The 22,598-nt window shown below is 36.5% G+C and overlaps 1 protein-coding gene and 1 long non-coding RNA gene across 4 annotated transcripts in view; both read left to right on the forward strand.

The window, feature by feature from the left end:
• Positions 1-10,213, forward strand: part of LOC306873436 (mothers against decapentaplegic homolog 1) — a 29,381-nt gene extending 19,168 nt beyond the window's left edge. For all 3 annotated transcript variants that reach the window (XM_079422720.1, XM_079422721.1, XM_079422722.1), the window contains 5 exons: positions 2,084-2,362; positions 3,663-3,779; positions 7,533-7,754; positions 7,904-8,160; positions 8,716-10,213. In XM_079422720.1, the coding sequence (XP_079278846.1) occupies positions 2,084-2,362; positions 3,663-3,779; positions 7,533-7,754; positions 7,904-8,160; positions 8,716-8,859 (1,019 nt within the window). In that variant the 3' untranslated portion in view covers positions 8,860-10,213. The remainder of the gene's footprint in view (positions 1-2,083; positions 2,363-3,662; positions 3,780-7,532; positions 7,755-7,903; positions 8,161-8,715) is intronic.
• A 3,536-nt stretch (positions 10,214-13,749) lies between these two features.
• LOC306873605 lies at positions 13,750-20,811 on the forward strand. The gene is made up of 5 exons (XR_013784504.1): positions 13,750-13,839; positions 14,270-14,340; positions 14,578-14,652; positions 15,667-15,824; positions 18,995-20,811. It is a non-coding gene; the product is annotated as an uncharacterized lncRNA (long non-coding RNA).
• Positions 20,812-22,598: the final 1,787 nt, after the last annotated feature.

Consider the following 22,598-nt stretch of genomic DNA (forward strand, 5'->3'; position numbering starts at 1 on the left):
ATGGACTGTATTGGCTCAGTAGGTCAAACTGATTAATTGCTGCTTCATAATCATCACTCAAATGATGCTGGCAAATGATTCATGTGCTACAAAAGGGCAAGACTCCTGTGAACAGAAATTATGATGCATGGAAAGAAACAAGAATGATTTTTCTCTTTATAGATTTGTTCAAAAACATATTCATTCACAATCTATACACAGGGTTCCCACTGTCATAGAAATATCAAAGATTGTTTAAATGTCATGCTCTCTAAATGTCATTGAAATTACTAAAATGTTAAAGTCATATATTTCATCCACTATAATTTGTTCCTTGTGATTTAAATCTCTGAAATGTTTGTCAAAATAATTTTTCAGAAGTCATAAACAGCTGGAAAAGTCATGGATGTTCATTTTGGCTAAAAGGTGTTGGATCCTGTAAATATCACTAAACTGGACGTTGTTTTGTTTTTAAAGCAAGGAGATTCTGTCTATTTGAATGTTTTGTTAAAAAAAAGTCATATGATGTCTTGTATGAAAATGGTGTGCAGTTTTTATATATGAATTTGTCTTCCTCTGTCAGTGAATCGCATATGGATTATATAGCCCATATGTACCTTTTTCATGCATGTTCCGGAGTTTTCCCTTCCCATGGTTCCTGCAGATGGTCGCTTTCTTTTTTTGTCCTTCCCTTTCCATATCTCTCTCTGGCCTCTGCCAGGTGCTTTTCTCGTTTGTTTGATCCTGATACCACTTGAGAGAAAACTGTGGAGTCTAAAAACCTTCTGTGCTCTGTGTGTTTGTGTGTGTCTTAATGGGAAACAAGAACATTTTCTTTACCTCTGCTTATGGTGAAAGAATGGACTTCAAACGCACTTTTTGTTGGCTAAGCAGAAGATGAGGGTCAGCTGACAACACAGAAACAGCTGTCCACAGTGTGTGTGTGTGTGTGTGTGCACATTATGAGAGCAGGAGCAGGAAATTCCAGGCGGGGGCAGAATGAGGGCTTTGTTCAGGCCAGGGTCTATGTACACTTGTGTGTGTGTGTGTGTGTGTGTGTGTGGAGGCTGAAACATGTGGCTGTATAGAGGAAGAGTTTTACAGGAACCTCCGTCAACCACACAGACAATAGCAGGAAAGACTGGTTGCCCGCCTTGCACACGCTTGTGTAGTGCAGGCCTGTGGATGCCCCCCCCCCCCCCCCCCCCCCCCCCACCACATACACATCCATTGTTTAACAATACTCATTGCTATATCACTGAAATACATGTTCCCAATCTCACTGCAAACAAATAAAAAGGTGTGTGGGCAACACAGGTGGAAATACCAGTTACCACATTGTTTTGCTCTACTATTTTTAGAGAGCACAGGCGTGTGTGACAACTGTCTCTTGGATGAGATAGGGAATTTGTATATTTTACCTAAATACTGAAAATAGTGGACGCCAAAACAATACTAAAGATAATCATAAATTATTGAAGGGATAGTATACCCAAAACATGAATATTCTGTAATCATTTACCCACCCTCATGTTGTTCCAAATCTTTTTTTTTTTTTCTTCTGTGAAAGATAGAAGAAATTTAGTGTTTTTCTACAATACAATGATGGTTCTTTCATTGTATGGACACAAACAGTTGAAACATTCTTCAAAATATATATTTTTGAAAGTCATAGAGGTTTGTAACAGAATAGTCACATTTGGGTTAACTGTTATTTTATTCTTTCTTTGATATATTTTTAGTTTTGTGTGCATTTTTATGCACAATAGTGATTACTGTTAAGAGTTATCAGGTTTGTTTTGGTGGGAAATTTCAGGATTTCATTAGTTCTTGTGCATCTATATCAAGAAAGTTTGGCCACTAGTGCAGATATGCTGCTTACCTAGATTATATATTTTTTGTCAGTATACGTCTTGTAGGATTTTCTTATTTTCAGTGATTATGGTGTACTGTAGTCAGATATGCTCCGATTTGGTGGTCACAGGGTGTATATAGCCATACATGAATTCATATCTAATTCATTTGTCAAGGTTTGATGGATTCTCCTGTCACCTACTTCATTCTGATTGATTATGATTGGCATATTTCTCCTCTCTTCCTTCAGTGCTGCCACCTGTGCTGGTGCCACGAAACAGCGAGTTCAATGCAAAACTCTCTATGCTGCCACGCTTCCGTAACCCACTCCACCAGACGGAACCCCCTATGCCTCAGAACGCCACCTTCCCTGACTCCTTTCAACAGCAGCCAGCGAACGCCCTTCCCTTCACCCCAAACTCCCCGACCAACAGCTACCCCAGCTCGCCCAACAGCGGCACAGGCAGTACAGCCACCTTCCCCCATTCTCCATCCAGCTCGGATCCAGGCAGCCCTTTTCAGATGCCAGGTGAACTGCGCTTATGCTATTTCACTGTCTTTACAGTAACAATCAAAATTAATGTGATTTTTAGTGTTTTTTTACAGAAGTGTCTTATTCACACACCAAAGCTGCATTTATTTGATCAAAAATGCAACAAAAAGTAATATTGTGAAATATATATATATATTTATTTTTACTTTTACCAATTTAATTTTATTTGTTGTACAATATTAAAATCTAATTTATTCCTGTGACGCAAAGCTGAACTTTCAGCAGCCATTACTGTAGTTTTCAGTGCCACATGATCCTTAAGAAATCATTCTAATGCGCTGATTTGCTGCTCAAGGAACATTTCTTACTAGTGTTAATACTACAAACAGTTGTGCTGCTTCATATTTTCATGGAAAACTATTTGTTTCAGGATTCTTAGATGTATAGAAAATAAAAAACAGCGTTATTTGTCATGCTGATTTTCTTCTCAAGAAACATTTATTTTCATTATCAATGTTGCAATATTTTTGAAACAATGATACATTTCTTTAAAGATGAATCAGTGGAAAGTTCAAAAGAACAGCATTTATTTACTTTCTTCCAAAAAAAAAAAAAATGGTTTTGAGAAACCATAGATGTACTTGTGTGATTATATTCATAATGTATAATATGGTACTAAAAGTATACTTTAAGGTACTGCAAATAATATCAGATGCATTATTTATGTATTTATTGAGTAGTCACATTGTTTACTTATTGAGTTGCCTTTTAATTGTACCTTTTAAGAAAAGAAAATTCATTTTTATTATAGAAAGGTACATATTATGGAACCTTTACACAGACTCTAGCATTGTAAATTGAGTATAAGTATAACAGTAAAAGTATAACAGAAGTATTTTAGAGTTAGATTTTTTTTAAATTCACGTGTATTTATACCACTATACTTTGTTATTATTAAGATGGAGTTTAAAAAGACAAAACTAGTCAACAACACTGTTGCCAAAGTGTGTCTACTGCTTCTAAGGGAGTGACGTCAAATTGGACATCTTTCTCAATTCTGACTACTGAGATCAATTTCTCCCTTTTTTCCTCTTTTGGAAAATAGTGGAAAAACAATAGTGACTTTTTTTTTCTTTTTCAAATATGAATTTAAAAAATAAGACTTGCTGTGCATTTGTAGAAATCTACCCTGTTATAGTTTACTACAGATTTTCAAATCTGTGAATATAAAAAAAAAAAAGGTATATTTATATTGTATGTATTGAGAGCGATAATATTTATCTTTTTATTTATCAAAATCTCTTTTGTCTGTTTTTTTTTTTCTTTGTTTCAAAAGAAACCCCTCCACCAGCTTATATGCCCCCAGAGGAGCCAATGACACAGGACTGTCCCCAACCAATGGACACTAACCTGCTAGGCCAGAACCTGCCATTGGAGCTCAACAACCAACCAGGTACACTCCATTTAAATTATAAAACCCACACCAAAATGAGACACCACACTAAGCTTCAGCCACTCCGGCAAAGATATTGCCCATTCCTTACAGCATGACATGGGCTGCTTATAGCTATCAGCAGCTGCCTGCCCACACTGCAGGTGCAGGAAGTCCAAACACAAACATACTCTCACACACACACATTTGCAGACAGCCTGGCTTTTTGTTCTTTAAATCTGGTTAATCTTGCAGCAAAGTATGTAATAAAATCACATACTTTAAGTTACAGTTATACAATATCAGAAAATAATGTTATTCAGATTGAAAGCTAAGAAAATAAATTAAGTGGACTTACATATGCAGGCTGTGCCATACATGTGCAAAAAAGATTTCAAATGTAAATATAAAATTCTGCACAGTTTTGAAGTGTATGTGCACAGTTCTGACATGTAAATGTAAGATAGTTTTTACATTTGTGTCCAGTTAAATCCGTTATGATAACTTTACAGTTACTGCTTTCATAGAAATACCATTAATTGACTAATTTAAACGTCCATCAACAATATTTAGTCAGAATTGTGCTTCAGTTCTCTGTTGTGTTCTGTCTGTTTGGAACCCATGTGTGTGCTTCCACTCAGTGAAGTCTATAAAGTTTAACCGAGACATGTTTGCTGTCAGGACAATATAACCATAAAATGTAATGTGCTGTGCTGTATGTGCTGGGAAACATGTCTGAAATGCATTAAACAGCAAAGACACCTGTCAATTGAATCCAGTAAACTATGTGAGTACATAAGATTGCTTAAAGAATATATAATATAAAGCATTCTCATGTTTAGGACAACCAGGGTCATGCACCCTCTGCTATGTTTTTTGGTGTGTTTTGTCTATAGACTACATTTTGTCCATGACTGATGGAAGTTAAAGTGCACAGCGCAGAGACCAGACTAGATAATGAAATTTGTTGTTAATTATTTCTGTTATCCATTAGTTATTGCAGCACTGTTGGGCTGTGACTTAATATTGGTTATGGCTCATTATTTGCAGTTAGTCAATGATTGCAAAAGCTTGAATGAACACTGCATACATTACTGCCCTGAATTCTGTAAACACCTTACGAATTAATTACAGGTTTTACTTTCCCTTTTCTATTTCTTATGCATCCTGTGTTTGGAAAAATTGTTTTAACACAATGTTTAAAACACACAATGTGTTCAGGGCATGAAAACAGCCCTGAACTTCAGAATCAATGATTCCAATTATGCAGCACATTTATACAGTTTGTATGTAGTGATGCAAAGGAGGCGAGGGGGTGCGCAGAGAAAAGGCGAGCTGTTGAAATATTTGTGGAAATTGTGGTACCGTCAAAATTTTGGGATGCGCACTCAAGCTGCATCCTGTGGGAGCGCTCATTTCTATTGTGATAGGCTAATGGGAAAAGAGTAGACAAAACACACCTGTGGCCCAGTGTCACAGACCAGAGGAAACTGGGTAGAAATATGCCATAGATAAACACATTACCCTCTCTTTGGGATTTGCACAGTTGGCACAGATGAGCTGTGGGTTTCAGAAAGACTGATTGGTGTTTTATGGGACCCACACGTTTGCTTGCACTGGGGTGCGATTTGATACGGACAGCTATCCCACTTGTATTATGCTGATTTGGTTGTATTTTGTCGGCCCTTGAATAGTGCACGGTAATAGCCAATCATTGCAGCCTGATACTAAAGTGTTACCATTAATAGCCTAGCAACAGTGACCTCATATAAATACCCTAGTAAAATCGATATGCCCTCTGCTGTAAGAGATGAGATGCAAGTCTAAATCTGTTAATCATATTGCTTAATCACATTCAAAGACACAATCCAGCACTAAAGGTGCATTAATATATTCAAAAATAGCCAAATAAAATGTTTTGGGGGTTGTGTCAATACAGTAAAAACAAATAAAATAATAATACGCTTATTGGTAACCTGTGAAATTGCCAAATTGTTTTAAAAGGTCATCAAATATAAATATTAAAAATACACACTGCTGTTCAACAGTTTGGGAAAGTTTTTTTTAAACACTTTTATTCAGCAAGTATGCATTAAATTGTTTATATGTGATAGCAAGGATTTAGAATGTTAAAAATATTTATATTTCAAATAAATGCTGTTCTTTTGAACTTAAAGGGGAAAAAAAGTTTTCCCACAATAATATTAAGCAGCACAACTGTTTTCAGTATTGATACTGATAAATGTTTCTTGAGCCTCAAATAAGCATATTAGAATAATTTTCTGAAAGACCATGTGACACTGAAGACTGGAGTAATGGCTCATGAAAATTTAGCTTTGCATCACATGAATAAATTACATTTCAAAATATATTAAAATAAAAAATTGAAATAATATAATATTTCACAATATTACTGGTTTCACTGCAGACTTGGTGATCTTAAAAGGATATTTCACCCAAACATTCTGTCATTAATTACTCACCCTCATGTCGTTCCAAACCTGTAAGACCATTGTTCATCTTCGGAACACAAATTAAGATATTTTTAATGAAATCTGAGAGCTTTCTGACCCTGCATAGATAGCAATGCAACTACCACATTCAAAGCCCAAAAAGGTAGTAAGGACAGCGTTAAAATAGTCCATGTTAAATCAGTGGTTCAACCTTAATTTTATGAAGCTACAAGAATAATTTTTGTGTGTAAAGAAAACAACAATAATGACTTTATTCCACAATTTATTCTCTTCCGTGTCAGTCTTCGACGCGCATTAATAACAGAACCACAATGCATGAGTGTGTAATCCTCTGATTGAAAACAAGCCGCGGCACATCTGGGGCCTCATTTATAAAGTGTGCATATGCTCAGATTTGATTTTAGAGTGTGCGTACGTGTAAATCCACGCCAGCGCTCATAATTATAAAGACGTCTTTGACGTGGAAAAGTGCTTAGCGTCACGTCAGGGTCTGAGCAGACGTACGCACTTTTTATTAACAGAGTATTGCAGGTTTTTTAAAATGTAAGCTGTTCTTGCAGCTCGCTGTTCTAAATTATGATGATTGGTAATATTTTATATGTTAATGACATTAATTAGGAGTCGTTTACAAGCATAGAGCTGAAACCATTCAATTGCGTGCAAGTTCCTTTGCAATTCATATATTTCACATCTGAAAGAGAAGTTTTCTGTTCGTACGTTCATTCTATGAATCAAACGTACGCATATTCGAGATATGATCGTAAGATCAAATTTAGGATGGTTTCTGCGCAATATTTTATAAATGAGGCCCCTGGGTTATACGTCAAAATGCTGGCTCCTGCGTCAGCAGCACCACACACGTGTCTTTGTACTTTCATGAATGCCAATCGAAGACTGACACGGAAGAGAAGAAATTGTTGAATAAAGTTATTTTTGTTTTCTTTGCGCACAAAAAGTATTCTTGTAGCTTCATAAAATAAAGGTTGAACCACTGATGTCACATGGACTATTTTAATTATGCCTTTACTACCTTTCTGGTTCTTGAATGCGTTAGTTGCGTTGCTGTCTATGGAGGGTCAGAGAGCTCTCGGATTTCATCAAAAATATCTTAATTTGTGTTCCGAAGATAAACGAAGGCTGGGTTTAGAATAACATAAGGGGGAGTAATTAATGACAGAATTTTCATTTTTGGGTGAACTATCCCTTTAAGAGTATTTTCATTTTTACACCATTCTACTTTGCTTTAATACAGTATGTGTATGTGTGCTTGTATTCAATGAGTTCATAACTATCTGTGCAGATGTTCAGCCTGTGGCATATGCGGAACCTAAACACTGGTGCTCCATTGTGTACTATGAGCTTAATAATCGTGTGGGAGAGGCTTTCCAGGCCTCCTCAACCAGCGTACTGGTGGACGGCTTTACCGACCCCTCCAATAACCGTAACCGTTTCTGCCTTGGTCTGCTGTCGAATGTCAATCGCAACTCGACCATTGAGAACACTCGACGCCACATCGGAAAAGGTTTGACTGAAATGATCACTATATAAAAAAACTGTGTTTGAATTGCACTATTATATAGCACTAAAATATGATATAATAGTAACATGATACTGAAATGCTGTTAATAAGCTAAATATTTATAATGTAAAATCTTTTCATATATTTTACAGGAGTACATTTGTACTATGTGGGAGGAGAGGTATACGCTGAATGTTTGAGTGACAGCAGTATCTTTGTTCAAAGCCGCAACTGCAACTATCACCATGGTTTCCACCCCACCACTGTATGCAAGATTCCCAGTCGCTGCAGCCTAAAGATCTTCAACAACCAGGAGTTTGCCGAGCTCTTGGCACAGTCCGTCAATCACGGTTTTGAAGCCGTCTATGAACTCACCAAGATGTGCACCATCCGCATGAGTTTTGTCAAGGTAAGCTAGGCTATAGAAACGAATAATTCAAGTGATCGCTCACCCAAAAATGTACTCCTCATGTGGTTCCAAACCTGTATGCCTTTTCTTCTTCTGTAAAACCCAAAAGAAGATATTTTGAAGAATGCTTCTATCAAACACCAAATAGCAAAAAAAAAATGTTTAATGTTTTTTAATTAAGTCTCTTATGCTCACCAAGGCTGCATTTATTTGATCAAAAATCCAGTAAAAAAAAAAAAATATTACAAATTTTAGAGAACTGTTTTATTTTGAATAAAATGTAATTAATTCCTTTGATGACAATGCTGAATTTCTTAGCAGACATTACTAAAGTTTTCAGTGTCACATTATCCTTCAGAAATATGCTTTGGACGACACTTTTATTGTATGAAAAAAAAATCTGATGCTGAAAGAAGTGCATACAGGTTTGGAACCCTATGTGGGTGAATTAATATCAGAATTCAATGAGAATTCCCATTTATGAGTTAATCTTCTCTTTATGTAGCACACAGTTTCAGGAGAAATACAGCTGATATCTTTGAACTTGTGTTCCAGGGTTGGGGTGCAGAGTATCATCGACAGGATGTGACAAGCACCCCATGCTGGATTGAGATTCATCTTCACGGGCCCCTGCAGTGGCTGGATAAAGTCCTCACACAGATGGGCTCTCCTCACAACCCCATTTCCTCTGTGTCCTAGACAGAGCTGACCATAAGGCAACTGCAGATGTAACCTTGTCAGTCCAGGGTTCCATGCAGAAGCTGATTGGTTGAAGGGAGGGGTGGGAGGCGGGAGGAGGGTAGGGTTTGTATTCTACTTGAAGGCAGTTTGTTTGGGGGCAAAAATTTTGACTGAAGAGTCCTCAGTTCTCAGCCCGTGAGAATCTGGAAGATACTTGACAACTTTGTGTGACCAAGCATGTTAAATGATGAGGCCATCATACTTGTGGCAAGTATCCTCCTCTGGTCTTGTTTGTGAGAGAAGTTGGGTTTTTAAGCCAATTTGTTTTTCTTTCTCTTTCTTTTGCATTTTTTTTCTCTTTTTTGCAGTTTACAAATCAGTATTCCATTGGCGAAAAAAGATCTGCATCGTAGCTTAGAGACTAGTACAGTGTTGTACAGAGTAGTGTAGCGTGAATACGTCTGATAGACAAAAAAGTAAGAGAATATAATACTTTAAATGAACTGAATGGCATGAAGCTGTGATAAGGATAACGAGGTGATTAATGCAAAAAAATTCACAGCCGGCAAGAAGAAAAAATGTAGCAAAAATGGACAAAAAAGTTTGTTGTAGAATGAAAAATACATATATTTGACACAGAAAACTTTTGAATGGGATAAACATATGGGGAGTTATGGCATGTTAGTAGTGGGTAGGGATGCATGAGCAAACTCGTGCGTATGTTGCGCTACTTTTAATGCAGTTGTGTTCGACTGATTTATAAAATGGGTGTGCAAATGTACTTATTAGTAGGGAAAGTGCTGTGCAGTCTGTTTTTTTGCAAGTGTGGTTTGATCCCCAGGATTGTAAGTCTATGAAAGCAGAGGCAGGCGTTGTTTACTTTGTCCGTATATTGTGCACTGCACCACTGTGCTGCACGGAAGAACGTCCTCCTTTCTGTTTTTTTTTCTTCTTCCTGAAATGCCATGAAAAATCTGTTTTCATAAAACACCTTTAAAAAAAGCAAGAGAAAACATGTACATGATGCCTATGCATTTTCGGCATTTTTAGAGTAAAATAATTACCTTTTTTGTTGACTAAGTTCTAAATGGCACTAGTGATATTGTTTTGTAAAAAGTAGTTCATTTTTGATTAACTTGCTTTCAATTTTTTTTATTCATAGTGAAATCCCATCCAGTTAAAATGTAAACATTTTTGTATTTTTTTGAAGAAAATATATCATGTTCCTTCATATCTGCACTTTCATAAGCGGCTTCTTGTCTCTGTCTCTTTTGTTTTTGTGCTGTTCTTGCTTACTTGTACTATCAGAAAGCAGTTTTTTTCCATGAATATCAAGTCTTTACTGGAAGATTCAATAAAAAATTTTCATTACCTCTGTGTTTTAGTCTCTTTATGTTTAGAATGTTTGCTGATGGTAAAGGCATTAATTTACAGTTCAAATGAGAAGATTAAATGTAACAGTTATATTGGAACAAGACAACAACACGCTAGTTTCATTCATCTGATCCCTGTCTTGTCTTATCTTCACTATTTTAAATGAAGACCTGTAGCATGAGGCATGATGGTGCCAGTAGGATCATTAAACAGATATATTCTCACACGAATAAAAGAAATGGCCACACGGTGGCGCTATACTAAATAACTGTTTAGTTAAATAACTCCGCAAATGTGGGATAGAATCAAAATTATTTTTACGAGTTCTTGCTTTAACCCTGAACAAGAGTACATTTAATTTTTAAGATTATCTAGACATTTTCCCGCCATTTTAATTTGATTAAAAACAAATAAATAAAAATATTTTTTCGAACTCCTAGACCGTTGGCCAAATCTTCACCAAACTTTGCGAGTCAGCTCTAGGCCTTACTGGCAAAAAGTAATCATAAGAATTTTGATTAGAACAAGTTATTTTGAAGAAACATTTAGTTTCATGAATGTTTGCCATATATCTGCTGAATTCAATGTCAAAGCTTAAAGAAACTGGACATACAATAAACAGCTCATTCTGAGGACGCATACAAACTTTCATGAAATTCTGCGAATGGGGCAATACAACTGAAAAACCACTATAACTCCACAACCATATGATCCATTGTTAAAAATTGGTATGCACATTCTATGTTGGATGATCTAATATGACTCAGACACATCAAAAAACAAGGCAAACTTTATAATAATAATTATATTTATTAATAATAATAATAATTTAATCATTTATTATGCATTTTCTTTAAACGTTTTCTTATAAATTCTAATACAATTGTCTTATTAAATAATCTTATACACTTCCCTGCTGAAAAAACCAGCTTAAACCAGCCTAAGATGGTTGGCTGGTTTTAGCTGGTTTAAGCTGGAAATAGCTGGTTTTAGCTGGTCTCCCAGCCTGGCCAGGCTGGTCAGGCTGGTTTTAGCTGGTTGGTCAGCTGGCCTTCCAGCCTGGTCAGGCTGGTTTTAGCTGGTCTCCCAGCCTGTCTAGGCTGGTCAGGCTGGTTTTAGCTGGTTGGTCAGCTGGCCTTCCAGCCTGGTCAGGCTGGTTTTAGCTGGTCTCCCAGCCTGTCTAGGCTGGTCAGGCTGGTTTTAGCTGGTTGGTCAGCTGGCCTTCCAGCCTGGTCAGGCTGGTTTTAGCTGGTCTCCCAGCCTGTCTAGGCTGGTCAGGCTGGTTTTAGCTGGTTGGTCAGCTGGCCTTCCAGCCTGGTCAGGCTGGTTTTAACTGGTCTCCCAGCCTGTCTAGGCTGGCCAGGCTGGTTTTAGCTGGTCTCCCAGCCTGGTCAGGCTGGCCAGGCTGGTTTTAGCTGGTCTCCCAGCCTGGTCAGGCTGGTTTTAGCTGGTCTCCCATCCTGGCCAGGCTGGTTTTAGCTGGTCTCCCAGCCTGGTCAGGCTGGTTTTAGCTGGTCTCCCATCCTGGCCAGCCTGGTTTTAGCTGGTCTCCCAGCCTGGTCAGGCTGGTTTTAGCTGGTCTCCCAGTCTGTCTAAGCTGGTCTCCGAACCTGGCCAAGCTGGTGTCTATTTTACCTAATTACAAATTAATTAGATTGTTCCACTTTCTGACAAGGTTAAATTCAAGGGTAGTTTAGTATCATAGTCAAGCATGCTAGATGGTACATCTTAAATTATTCTAGTTGCTAATGATATAATATATCTGAGAGGAGTCTAAAACAAAATTATAAAACTGGTTTCACAAATAAATTATAGCATAAAATACAGTATAAATCTGTAGCATGCCCTGACTTAAATCAGATTAAATTATTGTCTGATGAAATACATTCACCATAGTTGTATGACCAAATATAATTTGGTATTTATATAATATATAACAATTTTAGTGTCATCAGTAATTAAAATATACTAAAATTTAATTTTTACAATATCTTTGACAAGAAATGCATAACGCATATATAACTTCTGGAATGTGTGAGTCATTGAGGACTGATTGAGGACGTTTAATATGTACAGAATATCATTTTCTTAGTTTTCTGTAACACTTTGTACTATTTTAAATATACTTCAGTTATTTCCAAGGATGGAATTCAATTGTGTGATGTTTGTAAAATAATTAAACACTACTTGTTATAGAGAATGTAAACTCACATTTGTTTTTCATTAACATCTTTTCTCTGTTCCGACAATTTTAAAGTTAAGGCAAGACGTGTTGTTGTCGACTCCTGGCAAATGTCCAGGCTAAAGTAATCCCAAGTCAACTACTTCCATTGTTCAAAACTAGGTTTCCCACTTACTGTTACATACAATTCTCAAAAGCATGACTGACAGTAGCAGTCTGAAAGATCTGAAAGTGTAGGTTGTATGTGTTGGAGTGGGGTTTGGGGGTGAGTGAGGGGAGAGAACAGACTGACAGTCACACAGAAACAGCATCACTATATGAAAAGAGCTGCACTGTGACACACCTACATCTACAATCCCCCCACCCTAGACTGCTATACACACACCCACTCTTCCTCATCGACATCCACTCACCCAAACCTCCCATAGCAATACACCAACATCCCACAAACTCTTGCCACCACACTTTTCTCACCCAACCCACACTCATACACCCTCCTCTACACCCATCCACACCCCTCACATCAACTACCTCTCACCCAATCCACTTCTCCCACATCGATATACCCACCTGTGCCCTGCACTTACTGCCCCCACCGCCCCCTCCCCCCCACACACACACACACACGCATGTTGGTTTTTGTGGTTTATTATTTATGGGGACTCTCCATAGGCGTAATGGGTTTTATACTGAACAAACTGTGTGTGCTATTGCCCTACACCAATCCTACACCTAAAATTACCCCTCACAGGAAACCTTGTGCATTTTCAGATTTTCAAAAAAACACCATTTAGTATGTTTTTTAAGCCTTTTGAATTACGGGGACATAGGCAGTGTCCTCATAAACCACCTTCATATTATAATACCTCTGTCATACCCATGTCATTATACAAATTTGTGTCCTCATAAACCACATAAACATACACACACACACACACACACACACACACACACAGAGTGAACACAAAATAAAACAAAATAAATAAAATAAATTAAAAATTAATAAAAATTAAACAAGTAGATTGATTGAAAGAGGGAACACTAATGTTAGAGGAAAAGAAAAGAAAAGAAAAGAAAAGAAAAGAAAAGGTGGACAAGTATGGTGTCCCATACTCAGAATTTGTGCTCTGCATTTGACCCATCCAAGTACACACACACACACACACACACACACACACACACACACCGTGAACACAAAATAAAACAAGTAAAAAGAATAGAAAAATAATAGATGATTTAATAATAATTAATTTATTTATTTATTATGTAATGTTCTAATTTTAAATGTTTATGTGAATTCTTCGTGACTGTGACGTGTTTTAATTGGCGCGCGTGCTGAACATTCGAGTCTCATTCAAACACTGGAGTAGAGGGAGTTGCCATGGAAACGACGACTGACTAGCAGGAAGCTCCGTCTTTCGCTGCTGTTTTGACTGTTTTCGGTAAGCTTAGTCCCTAAAATCACACAGATATTACATACAACTGTCCCTGACACTTCTCTTGCTTGTAATTGTCTGTTGAAATTAATTTATAAATGGTTTAATGTCTTCGAACATGTCCGTTAGCATTTTAGCAGTTTTCAGAGGACGTAACATTAGGCTAACTCCATAGACTGAGCTCTTTATGAAAGTTTGGGATTTTAATTACATATGTATGTGTAGATGAGAGCTTTTGACAGTTCTGTAATAGTTTTGCTGGTGTTTTTTTCAATGGGTAATTGGAAATAGGCTCATTTATTTAACCTAAACATTTAGCCTAACAGTTGCACTGTACCGTTAATCCGCGACGTCACTGCGCTACAGTTAAACTGAATCAAGTTCAAGCGTGTTGTGATCTCTCCTGCTAAACAAATACAAAAACTACTGATTGCAGGAGCAACAAACAACAGGGGAAGCTCCAAGATTCCACAATGTCTGAAGGGAGCCCTAGACGGAGAAGGACAGGTGAACTGGGAAAGCTTCTTAATTTTTTAAGACGGGTTTGACATCCATAAGTAAGCAGTATGAGAATATTAAATAAGTAAACCTAGAAACAAATTCGGTTATGTTAAGAAATAATTTTTAACTTTTCCACATTTCACCTCTGCTTTAGAGGTGGCATTTACATTTTCCTTGTAATAAACCTGGCATTGCATACTAAATATGGTTGTCTCTGTGACAGATTGCTTGTTATGTTCCTAGATTCTTCAATGCTGATGGCCTGCTGCACCCCAGAATCTGAGCGAACCTCCTGTCAGACAACATCTCCAAAGCACAGTGAACCTCAAATATACACTATTCTTCAAAATTTTATATTTTTAGAAAATACATCTCTTATGCTCACCAAGGCTGAATTTATTTTAAAAAATCAGATAAAAAAACACACAAAAAAAAGCCCCAGTAATATTGTAAAATATTACGATTTAAAATAGCTGTTTTGTGTGAATATATAGTAAAATGTAATTTATTCCTGTGATCAAAGCTGAATTTCCAGCATCATTACTCCAGTCTTCAGTGTCACACGATCCTTCAGAAATCATTATAATATACTGATTTGCTGCTCAAGAAACATTTCTGAAAACAGTTGAGCTGCTGAATATTTATTTTTAATTTTCTTTAGGATTCTTTGATGAATAGAAATTTCAAAAGAACAGCATTTATTTTAAGCAAAATTCTTTACACTCACTTTTGATCAATTTAATGCATCCTTGCTGAATAAAAATATGAATTTCTTTTTTCTTTTCTTTTTTAAAATAACTTTTAAACTGTGGCGAGGGGGCTTGTTTCATCCCACTGTTTTTGGGAGAAGCACGCACAAGCTCCCAGTCCAGACTCTCTCTCCACCTTCCCGTTCTCCGGTGGCTTTTTATCCAGCCAAATGTACCATCATGGATCACAAGTATAACCAAACCATCATATCAGTTATCATAGCAAAACATTACAATCAGAGTTGTTTCAAGGTAAAAAAATTTAAAATCAGCATAACCTTATCCACGCTAATTACTGCAATTAGACACAGGTGTTTATCATTTTGCACTTTACTCAATGCTCGTCTCCCAAATCTCTCTCCTGCTGCAGACCTTGCTGAACCACGCCTGCTGAAAATACAGCTTTGGTCACAGAAATAATTTACAGTTTAACAGATATTCACACAAAACACATATCATAATCGTGCACTACAGTTATATGTGAAGAAATGGATCATCTTTTGTGTGAAATAATACGAACAGCACCTCTGCTAATCTTTCTCCTTTTGGTTTCCTGTTTCTGTCTCGGGATGCCCATCCCAAGGTTACTAAAGATTATGCAAGTTCCAGTTTGGATCCAGCCTCACTTGAGAAGACTTCAGAAGACGCCAAATCTCACGATGACTTCAGATGAGGACAACTATAAATGAACATACAAAGCTGCCAAATATTATCCTTATATTGTAATCATTGCCCTAAAAGGTAAGTTAACAGATTTTCAACCAGATTTGTATTGTTACAGTGTTGGTAATATATGTAAATGAACAGTGTTTACCTGTTCTCTAAATTACATGTACCGAGATATCACCATTTATTTGTAGGCAAAACTCTGCCAGATGATGCAAAAGGTTGATTGCACATCTCATTTGTGTGTGGTGGTGTGTACTATAACTTTTGAAGAGGAACTAATGCTCCTTTGCAGGGCTTTACAGTGCGACCATTTCAGTCCAGCCAAGCCGCTGTGCATCTTCATTCAAATACAGCGGTGTTTCGTTTAAGAATGAACTGCGTTTTTAAATTAATGAGTCAATGATTCAATTACCCATTCATAAAGGCAGTCATGTACTTCACTCCTGAATGAATCAGCCGTTCGAACGAATCAATTCAATTAATGATTCAGTGATAAAATCAGTGAATTTAATTGCACTTATGCAACCTCTGAGCCTCATTAAACATCTGAAAATACACCTACAAGCCACTTGTGTTCTTCTGTGCCACCTCTGTAGTACACATTTATTCCTTATTTACTGATTTAATTTGATATTTAGCATCGTTTGGTACTGTGTTGCCTCCAGGCAACATACTTTATTTTAGGATTTTTTAATAAAATGAGACACCCATTTAATTGATAAATGCTATCTCAGGGTAGTAGAACTCAAACACTAATCAATGAAAACCCCAAAAAAGTGGTCACATGACCCACAGTGGTCCATTTTGCTTCCAATAGGTGCGTTCGACTTCATGCAGCACTTAGCAGACCGATCGGCGGCTGACTTGAAGCAGTGCATGCCGGTTAGAAATTTAGTCCGACTTGAACCGGCGCCGACCACACGTCACTGTCACGTGTGGCATCAAAGTACCGCGATAGCGTTTCGAGAGCAGCCGGCTGACTCAGCCGGCGCAATTTCTCCAGAGCGACTGCGGGAGCGCTGATGACGACACAGCTGTTTCACGATTGGCCAAATTCACCACATGACAACACCAACGTGTATTTCGGGTTTATTCTGACAACTTCAGTCCCACTAATGCTCATATACGGACTTTCAAAAAAATAAAAATAAATTAACTTTTCATGTCATCTTCATCTCGTAAATCATGTTTATTAAAAGATTACAATTATTTTTACTGCAATCACTTTTTTGTTCATTCGTATAGCATAGGTTTATTTTGGACCTTTTTCATACAGACCCTTTACAGTATTAAGCTGCATAACCTATTTAGATAATCATTTTTTTATGGAATAAATCAAATGTCAATCTTACAGATTTTTAATATAATGTGGTCATCATGGATTCTGATTGATACTAATTGTCTAGTTACTGGGTTCATCCATCTTCACTTGCATGTGATTACTGCCAACAACTGGATGTCAACTTAATACAACATTCAGATCACTTTCATAAGCTGGTATAAATCATAATAGAAAGGCAAATAAATTGGGCTTATCCGTAGGCCTGTTCATGGTGTTCACGTATGAATGTTCATGGTGTTTTGTCTTACTAAAATGTGCTTTTTTATTATTTTTATTAAGTTGCAGTAGCAAAAACACGCATAATGAATCATACTGCACAAGTCAAATTTTCAATATTTTCTGTTTATTTACTTAAAACTTGTTTCTGTCGTGATGACACCCTTTCAAAATATTACATACATCTTAAAGGTTTATTAAAACAATACTTATTACATTGAACCTTTACTCACTTTCGTTGCTCATTGTGCTCAATTTCATACAACAATAACGGCATTTCTATAGCTTCCAGTTCGTCTGCAATAAAGCAAGCAAACGCCACGTGATCTGCCATGACTGAGGTAGATGCAGCAAATTACGAGAGCCCCGAAGTGTCCGACTTGACGACTCCGTTTTCAACTCCGCCCCTGACTGCAAGCGGCTACTCTCGTTGATCGCCGTCTGTAGCCGTGCTTCAAGTCGAACGCACCTAATGTCAGGACATGTGCACGTCACATGACTCCCTATTTTCTCCAATGAAAAGTGCATATATCATCAATTTTCATCCATATAATTGCCTACAACAAGTATGAGTCACCTTCATTATTAAGTTAAGAAGTATTTTCAAAAACTTTTCTTTATATCATCATATTTATTTTAGGAAATTAAAACTTCATGTTGCCTCAACATTGTACCGTAATGGAATCGGATGAGGCCATGCAGGCCTGCTAAGTTATAATACAAGTATATGATATTAGTAAGGAAAAGAGTTAGAATTATCTAAATGTATTTGCATTTTTGCAAAATTTTGTAATGCATTTGTAAAAATAGTAATTCAGATACTATATCTGCACATTATGATTTTTCTGTTGAGGAATTGCTTTCTCAGAAGCAGTGAGGTGTCATTAGTGAGGAAGTAGGATTTTACATGCATGTGCGTGTGTGTGTGTGTGTGTGTGTGCATGCTTGTAAGGATAAAGTGCATATTAGGATAAGGTTATGCTGATTTTTTTACCTTAATTTTTTAACTTGAACTCTGATTGTAATGTTTTGATATGATAACTGATATGATGGTTAGATTATACTTGTGATCCACGATAGTACAATGTTGCCTGAGAGCAAGAGCTGGATATGAAATTGCATTTTATTAAATATGAGATATGCAATACTTTAAAAACTTGATAAAACTAACTGTTCAGGTGTTTGGTTATGGAAAATGATGTTAACAATAAATATATTTATTTTTTATGCATAAAAATGTCAAATGTTTAATTTGTCCGTTGTGGTACAATGTTGCCTTGAGGCAACACACTTTTAAAATATAAATAAATAAAATTAATGAAAATGTTTATTGAATTTGTTATAGTGTTCAATTTTAAGCAGGAAAAACATCACAAATATTTTTTTTTCTCGTTGATATTATATTGCGTACTGTAGAGGGTTAATCTTGTATGAAAATTGCATGAAAAAGAAAATGCCAGTATTATGCCACAAATATTTTCTACTTAGCTAATCTTAAATTAAACTTGGATTGATACTTTATAATACCAGAGACCAGATGTGATACTTCATAACGCAGGGGTGTCCAGATCTGAATTTAGGAAGGCAGATCTCCAGGAGCAGGATTAGGCAGCCATGTTATATTGGTTATGTATGATGGATTTTGAACTGTACTATATTTATTGCATGTTTTCTTGGTTTACAGTTGAAGACATCAGTACATCAGATGTTGGCCTGGACAGCTGTATCAGTAACAGTACACCACACTGACCTCTCTGCGTTTGCATGGATGGCTGACTACTACCATGTTCTATGAAGGTATTATTTTAGCAAAACTGAGCACCTGTGACAGTGGAATTTGCAGTTATAAAAAATAGTCACACATGCGTATCAGTAAATTCGAAGTCACAAAAATTTTTTTTAGGAGTTGCAAATGTTTTATTTACACTTTCTCTCTCACAAACACAACACGACAGTAATACAATTTCAAATCCTGAGGTGCACAAATCCTATTCTACAAATCACAAATTAAGAAACTCATATGCTCACAGTTAGGAAAGAGTTGTTGCAGTGAATGTGGGGCAAAACGCATTCATACACCCGAATCAAAAATGTGAAGTCATAAACAAATTAGGCACATTTGTATATACAGTCGTGGTCAGAATTACTGGCACCTTTGATAAATATGAAAAAAGAGGCCTGTGAAAATAAACATTAAGACAATATAGACACACATCATCTTCCAAGCAGATTTGTGACATTTTCTGTGGACTGGAAATTTTAATTATGGCCCTGATGGTGGAAATGGGAATTTTCAATGCTTTAGCTAATGTTCTTATAGCCACTTTGCAATTTGTGATGCTCTTCAATCTTTTGCTGCATATCAAAAATATATTCTTTTTTTTACTCATTGTCGGGCACGTGCAGGTGGGGGTTTGGTGCTTGAGCACCTGCCCCTTTTCCCCTCGATGCCCAAAGTGCCCTTTTGTCAAGGCAATTTTTTTACTTTTTTTAATTGTAATTAAACGCCCTTTTGTGAAGGCCTGCCCAATCTAACTATTAGTAAAATTAATGAATAATAGTTTAGCAGTAAATTCAATTATCCACATGATAACCTTTCACCTGACGATTTCATCCGGGGCAATCCCTCACGTTCAGACACCTTTAGGATGCTTTCAGTAATGCAAGTTGAAGCAAGCTTCAGACGGGCCCGGACATGTACTGGCTTAAGCAGGGGGACACGTCTGGCACTGCAGGATTTGAGTCCCTGGCGGCGTAGTGTGTTACTGATGGTAGCCTTTGTTACTTTGGTCCCAGCTCTCTGCAGGTCATTCACTAGGTCCCCCCGTGTGGTTCTGGGATTTTTGCTCACCGTTCTTGTGATCATTTTGACCCCACGGGGTGAGATCTTGCGTGGAACCCCAGATCGAGGGAGATTATCAGTGGTCTTGTATGTCTTCCATTTTCTAATAATTGCTCCCACAGTTGATTTCTTCACACCAAGCTGCTTGCCTATTGCAGATTCAGTCTTCCCAGCCTGGTGCAGGTCTACAATTTTGTTTCTGGTGTCCTTCGACAGCTCTTTGGTCTTGGCCATAGTGGAGTTTGGAGTGTGACTGTTTGAGGTTGTGGACAGGTGTCTTTTATACTAATAACGAGTTCAAACAGGTGTCATTAATACAGGTAATGAGTGGAGGACAGAGGAGCCTCTTAAAGAAGAAGTTACAGGTCTGTGAGAGCCAGAAATCTTGCTTGTTTGTAGGTAACCAAATACTTATTTTACTGAGGAATTTACCAATTAATTCATTAAAAATCCTACAATGTGATTTCCTGGATTCTTTCCCCCCATTCTCTCTCTCTCATAGTTGAAGTGTACCTATGATGGAAATTACAGGCCTCTCTCATCTTTTTAAGTGGGAGAACAATTGCACAATTGGTGGCTGACTAAATACTTTTTTGCCCAACTGTATATTCCCTGCACTCCACAAAAATATCCTGGAAATTTAGCAGTGTTCAGAATAGAAAAAAGAACGAAAATATAAGTAAAAACTAACACAAACTGCAGTAGCATTCACTATACCACGTATTATAAACACCCAGCCTAAATATTTAAAGTGAAACTGAAACGAGTGGCGTGGTTGCTGGAAACTGCACAATACAAACTCTAAATAAACTCACTTTTCTCATTCGTCACCAATCCTAATGTGCACGCTTTGCTCTTGACCTTGATTGTTTTATATAAGTCGCCTTAGAAATCGCAGCACCTTGGAATGAATAATCCAGAAAAACAGTATTATATCCATTTTCAGAAAAATGTGTGTGGAAACAGAAGAAAGCATGTCTTTGCAAGATAAAACAACAAATTATTTCCATGTTTTCCTCACAAAATTACAGTGCCAGTGAGCAGGTGGATAACACTGACAATTTAATTTATGCAATTCATGATAATTCATGTCCCCTTACTGGAAAGTGTTACTGAATCCTGAAAAAAAATGTATCACCATTTCCACACAAAATATGAAGCAGCACAACTTTTCAACATTGATAATAATCAGATATATTTCTTGAGCATCAAATAAAATTGGTTTCTAAAAAACCATGTGACACTAAAAACTGGAGTAATGATGCAGAAAATTATCCTTTGCATCACAGGAACAGCATTACATTTTATAATATATTAAAATAGAAAACTTTTTTTTTTTTACATTTCCACTTTTTTTTAAATTTGTAATAATATTTCACAATATTTTGATCAAATAAATGCAGCCTTGATGAGCAGAAGAGTTTATACTTTAAGGTACTTTAATAATAACAATTCTATTTATGCTTTATATTATATTATTATCATGATTATTAAATGCTGCTTTTTATTTTTACAGGACAATAGTATGTATTACAATATAAGATATATCTTTTAATGTGCTAAAATATATATTTTTAATAATAAGTGCCGGGGGCGTGGCTTGTGGGCGTGGTGATATTTTCCTGCTTTTTTTTATTTGTCTCTAACTGATCACATGCCTGTTTTATTTTTGTAATTTTTTTTTACTTATTGAAAGGTTAGATTTTTGTGATTATTTTATTTTTAATGAAAGAGCAAAGTATAAACAATAGATTTATTTTTTATAGGCTTCTTTGATCTTATTTATTAAGGGTGCCTATAATTCTGACCGCGACTGTAAGAATGAGAACTCATATGCGAGATCTCACATGACATATCAGTATGTGAGATCCCACATGCATACCTGCGCTCTATCCACTGATAAACACAGCATGTGGCCCTTGACCCATTTTATTTGACACAGAATTCTGACATGATCGTGTCATTATTACTCAATCGACACAACACCACCCTGAAATTACTTTGCCACTGTACATTTCTTGCCAAAACCATATTTCTACAGTGCAATTTTTTTTTTGTGCAATTTTTTTTGAGTGCTACTATTTCACATTCAATATTCTAGACTAAATTAAAGGTATATAAGTCACTTTTATGGATGTTTCTTTACAAACTTCATAGTTTGTTTTTTTATACCAAAGATATACCACAACAACAACAAAAATACCAGAGTTAAATTCTAATAAAGTCTATAAAAAATGTTCAGTTCTAATAAACACACATTACAGGAAAAAAAGAATTAAATATTATGACGAAATTAATATTACAGAATATTCTGAAAAAAATGAAATATATCCCTGCATAAATCAGGTATAACTGAGCCTGTGAAGTTCTTCATTTGTGATTTATAGAATAGGATTTATACACCTGCAATGGAGATTTTGAGAAGGTGTAACTGTTTTGTTGTGTT

This window comes from Barbus barbus, assembly GCF_936440315.1.
Source record: "Barbus barbus genome assembly, chromosome: 8".
Lineage (NCBI taxonomy): Eukaryota > Metazoa > Chordata > Actinopteri > Cypriniformes > Cyprinidae > Barbus > Barbus barbus.